Source organism: Sciurus vulgaris, assembly GCF_902686455.1.
Source record: "Sciurus vulgaris genome assembly, chromosome: 11".
Classification (NCBI taxonomy): domain Eukaryota; kingdom Metazoa; phylum Chordata; class Mammalia; order Rodentia; family Sciuridae; genus Sciurus; species Sciurus vulgaris.
Genome location: NC_136472.1, coordinates 65,706,116 through 65,711,540, shown reverse-complemented (window position 1 = coordinate 65,711,540; position 5,425 = coordinate 65,706,116). Strand labels below are relative to the sequence as shown.

Here is a 5,425-nt window from a genome sequence, read left to right as displayed (position 1 = left end):
TACTCCATTGCCAGAAACATCTCTCATATTTGTGATAGCTTGTTGCTTTTGTTTATCAGTTCTTTGCTTATGCTTTGACATATAACCATATGCCTACTTGTTTTAATTTCCTTATTTACTTTTATGGCCTATTTTATGACTATTCACTTCTCTCTTCCTTCTTTTCCTTTCTTCTTTTCTTCCTTTATCTTTAATTACCTCCCCTATTTTATTTTTTATCCCTCCCCTTTCACTAATTCTATAAAATGTAAATTTTTTAAATGTAATTTCTTTCCTGTCTACCAAGGTAGTTTACGTTGAGTAGGAAATATATCAACTTTGTCTGAGAAGATATATAGGAAAACAGAAGGGGGAAAAAGAAATTATGGGATGAAAGTGAGAAAATTTTCAAGAAAATCTTTTCTTTCCACATCCCTAAAATGGTCATCATGATCCAAGATCTCCACCTCCAAAATGATTATTTTGCAGTTACTCTCTGGAGAGCCCCTTTGACATCCTTGTTCCTCAGGCTGTAAATTATAGGGTTCAGCATGGGTGTCACTACGGAGTAGAACACAGAGATCATCTTATCTCGCTCCTTAGTGGCCTTGGAATTTGGCCGCATGTAGGTAGATATTCCAGACCCATAGAAGAGAACAACAACCATGAGATGGGAACCACAGGTAGAGAAGACCTTGAGCCTCCCCTCTCCAGAATGCATCTGGACCACAGTGCAGATAATGTTCCCGTAGGAGACCAGGATGAGGGAGACAGGGGCTAGGAGGATCACCACGCCCATTGCAAAGATGGCCATTTCAGTGCTGTGAGAGTCTGCTGAGGCCAGCTTCAGGAGAGCAGGAGGTTCACAGAAAAAGTGGTTAATGATATTGTTTCCTCGGTAGGGAAGTCGCAATGTGAATGTGCTGTCTACCAGGGACACAAATGCTCCACTGGCCGAGGACACCACAGCCAGCCTGACGCATGTCCAGTGCGTCATGATGGTGGAGTAGTGCAGGGGCTTGCACACGGCCACGTAGTGATCGTAGGACATCACCGCCAGAAGAGCACACTCTGTACACCCAGTCAGAAGCAGAACGATGATCAGTATTGAGCACCCAGCAAAGGAAATGGTTTTCCTCCTCACCAGGAAGTGGACGAGCACCTGGGGCACAGTGGTAGTAGAGAAACAGAGATCAGCAAAGGACAGGTTTCTAAGGAAGAAGTACATGGGAGTGTGGAGTCTGGAGTCTATGTGAATGAGCACCACCATCAGCAGGTTTCCCAGCACCGTCAGCAGGTAGATGAGGAGAAAGAGGAGGAAGAGCAGGACTTGGGTGTGTGGGTCCTGTGAGAGGCCCAGGAAGACAAACTCTGTCACAGAGGTTTGATTCTCCTTTCCCATGAATGTTTGTCCCTGTTTGTAGAATAGCATCAAGAAAAGAAGTGCATTAGTTATTTCAGAAAATCTGAATAACTTAGATATTTTATTAGCATCCAAAATTCAATTCTTGATTTATGACTTTATGCATAGTTTCCTTATGCCAGAAGTCTGATTTTCTTTTTCCTTCACTTTGACCATTGAAAGTCATTTCTATTTTTCCTCCCCTTGAATCTTGTAGTAGCACGAGTTCAAAGAATCATTCTCTTTGCTGTACACCAACCCACAAATGGACCACCTGTTAGAAGACAATAGTAATGCTGAAAGTGCAAACTTTCTTCTAAGTAGGTTTAGGAAGACAACAAATGATATGACTTGAAACCATTTAGTTTTTATGCTGTGAATTGCCTGTTATCATATGTGAAGGCTGATATTTTTCATCATATTATAAAACGGTCATAATGAATCATACTGATCAATAAAAAAAAAAAAGAAGTCAAAGGATGATATAGTATTCTGTGATCCTGTTCCTTGCCCATGTTCATTTGTTTTCAATATAAAGAGGGTTCTTTGCTATAATCTTTCTATAGATTATCTTTAAAAATACAATAAGTATTTCTCAGTGTTTTATACACATTGGAAAGGGAAACTCTTAGCAGTACAAAGGGAAACTTTACCCATGAAAGGGTACTTACAAACATCATGTACTGAATAACCCCATTATAAGTGATTGTTTATGCTCATCAAAACCTGTTCTACAAGTGCTGTTTCATTTTCTAACTTTTGATACAAAACAATCAGTTTACTTATAACATGTCAACTTTTTATCATGACAATAGAAACAGAAACAATTTTAAATCCAGTTTTAAATAACTTTACTAGTACTACTAACTTTAAAGATAATGAAGTGTGAATGCATGTGCATGTTTGCATATTTTTGTGTATTTTCAATATGTATCTGTTTTACAGCATTTCTCCTGCAGTGTGAGTCCACTGACCATGGATGGTTGTCAGCTGTACAGAGCAGCACAGCTCGCTGAATAGCAGGGCCTCTAACGCTATGCTGCTTGGTTTGAGTCCTGGCTTGTTCAGTTGATGTGTGACCAATTACTTAGCTTTTCTGTGCCTTGCTTTTATTCAACTGTAAAATGGTAATACGAATTACACATATCTAATGCTTCTGTGTAAATATTCAACAAAATATAAGGCATTTGAAGAATGTAGGAAACACATAAGGCTAGCTCACAATATTATGTAAAATCTCAATTTAATGATGGAATCATGATCTTGATCCTAATATTATCACAAGATTAGAAAGGACAAAGCTAGTAACACATGACTCCTGTGTATGGGGAAGATTATTATTCTCATTAATTACTTCTACCCTTTGCATTCTTTTATGCTTTGGTCTTCTGTTGGGGCTGGAACTGTGTTGCTAGTTCAACTGAAAGCCAAGCTCAAGCATGACAAGGAAGAATAAAAGTCTTCCAAGTATATGTAATGAGGGGCAAAGGCAAGCTTAGGTTAGATTTAATCAGGCTATTCTCTCCATTTTTTAAATGATTTTTTTAAAATTATGGCTCAAATATATAAAATGTGGAGGCTAATACAACAAAATTTCAAGTATCTATCCATGAGATTCCAATGTAATAATCAATTTTGATCAATTGATCTTTTAATTTATTACAGTGTGATTGGAATAAAAAAATCTACTTTAAGTTACATAAAACACCTTTTTAATGGAAACAACAAGCAAGTTAACATTGTCATGTAAATGAAATTAGAACCTAGTCTTCCCTCAAAGTTAAAAATAAAAAATAAAAATATGTAAGAAGCCCTGGGAAAACTATTTTCATGCCATAGCAGAATAGTCTGTATACGTGGCTAATCAATTCATTGAAAATATTCTTTTTAAGTCATTACCCAGAAGTGGAATTCTAGTGGGAATAGGCTAATTGCTGAGGACTTTCTTTTTATACTTATGTGTTTTACTTACTTTATTTTACAATTTAATCTGCATTTCTAAGTAGAAAAGAAACTAAAACTTATTTTAAATAAATATATGAAGAGATTTTAATATAGACAATATAAACATTAATAGTGAGATGATTTTAAAATAGGGCAAAAACAGACAAATCAGGATCAGAATATAAATCAGAATCAGTAGAGAATGCCTAAAAATTAATTATATGCCAAAGATAGCTCCAATAAATTCACATTATTCAATAATCCCACTTGGACAATACAGCAAAGAGTGTCAAATAAAATTTGTCTACACAGCATTATAAAGAAAACATTCCAGAGAGATTCAGGATGTGTATGCATGCATTACAATTGACACACATATGTATATAGCCTTAAACATTTAAAAAATAAGGTGATTATTGACTGACTTCATAAGGTAGATTTCTGAACCTGACAACAAAGGTACACATGGCAAAAGGAAACATCTGTTACTTTGGCTCAAAATATTTTAAGTATATACACATTAACAATATAAAATTTGAACAACAAAATGGAGAAATAACCATAACATAATGAATTAAGAATTAATATCTTTAGCATGGAAAGTATGATGATAAATTCATAAGGAAATATAAGATAAATATTAAACTAAATATAAACGCAAACTGATAATTCATAATAAATTTCAATCTCAGTACAATTTAGCGATGCCAATTGAATTTAGATGGCTTTTTTGCTCATCAGAGTAATATGATGTCTTAAAATTTATAATGGGGCAACAAGTTCTTGTACCACTGCAAATAAAATCTGCATGAGGGTTATGTTGTCAATCTATAGAAAATGCATTAAAATGAGGAGTATACTTTGATAAGGTAAATTCAATCTTAATATTTTCTAATAGGAAACAATAGTTCGTCAAAAACAATATAGGCAAAATTATTCAATATGCATGTTTATTGTAATGTTAACTGTAATTATTCAGCATAGATAAAAAGAACACAAAGCAGAATGAGGGGACGGAAGGGGGAGGGAATAGGGAGACAGTAGAATGAATCTGGCATACCTTTCCTATGTTCATATGTGCATAAACTACCAGTGAAACTCCACATCACATACAGCACAAGAATGGGATCCTAAGCAGAATAGTTGTGCTCCAGGTATGTGTAATATATCAAAATACACTCTACTGTCATGTGTATCTAAAAAGAACATACTAAAAAATAAATATTAAAAAAACAAATATCATTAAATACAGAAAGTCCAAAAGATGGAATAAGGTAGTCACTAAAAATGTCAAATCTTCTAAATCTTCTAAAAATGTTTGCAGGTTATTTAAGATAAAAAAAAGTGGTTTATAAAAATATTTTACACTGTTATTCTCATTTTAACATTTGTCTTTCTAAGTTGTGCATGTATATTTTTCTGAGTGTTGAAATAACAAGTGACTTTCTCTTTTCATCTTTATTTAACTTTATAGTTTCCAAGTGCTTTAAGACAAAAACATAGTGTTTGCAATCTGAAAATAAATAATAATTTTTCACCAGATCCTTTATCATCTGGACCTTACTTCTTTACTGTGAACTCTTCCCACCAACTTTACAAACATCCTTTCCTAAAGCTGCTACTCACTGATAAGCCTCGTGTTTGCCTTTGTAAGCATAATCTCATCTAACCTTCAGAAGAAGCTACTCTCTGTCCATTCTATCTAATTAATAAAACTGAGTCATAGGGTGATAAAGGAAGATTTACAGGTTCTAAGAGGGCATTGGAACCCAGGTCCCCAGATCCAGGTCACATTCTCTTGACCACTACCCCATATTGCCTCTTTTTTCAAAGCCTGATAATGTTGAAGTAATAATTGGTGGAAAAGCAAAGCAAGAGTGAAATCAAGTAGACTTTCATGTTGTTGTACACTAATATAGACACTAGCTGCCTTTCTTGATGCTTATTTTTCTTGTTTTCTTGAGTTTACTTTTATCTAATTACATTATCAAATATTCTCAGTATTTCTTACTTTAAAGAGAAAAAACAGCACAACTTACCACAGGCAAGAGTTGGAAGCAACCCCAATGTACACTTCTGGATGAAAGGGTAAACAAACTT

At 34.7% G+C, this 5,425-nt stretch overlaps 1 protein-coding gene across 1 annotated transcript; it reads right to left on the bottom strand.

Annotated features, from left to right (window-relative positions):
* Positions 1 to 457: 457 nt before the first annotated feature.
* Positions 458 to 1,393, bottom strand: LOC306640993 (olfactory receptor 2D3-like; the record flags this gene model as incomplete). The annotated part of the gene is made up of 1 exon (XM_079105767.1): positions 458 to 1,393. Exon 1 carries the CDS (start codon positions 1,379 to 1,381, stop codon positions 458 to 460), a length of 924 nt encoding a protein of 307 aa, XP_078961893.1. The 5' UTR covers positions 1,382 to 1,393.
* Positions 1,394 to 5,425: the final 4,032 nt, after the last annotated feature.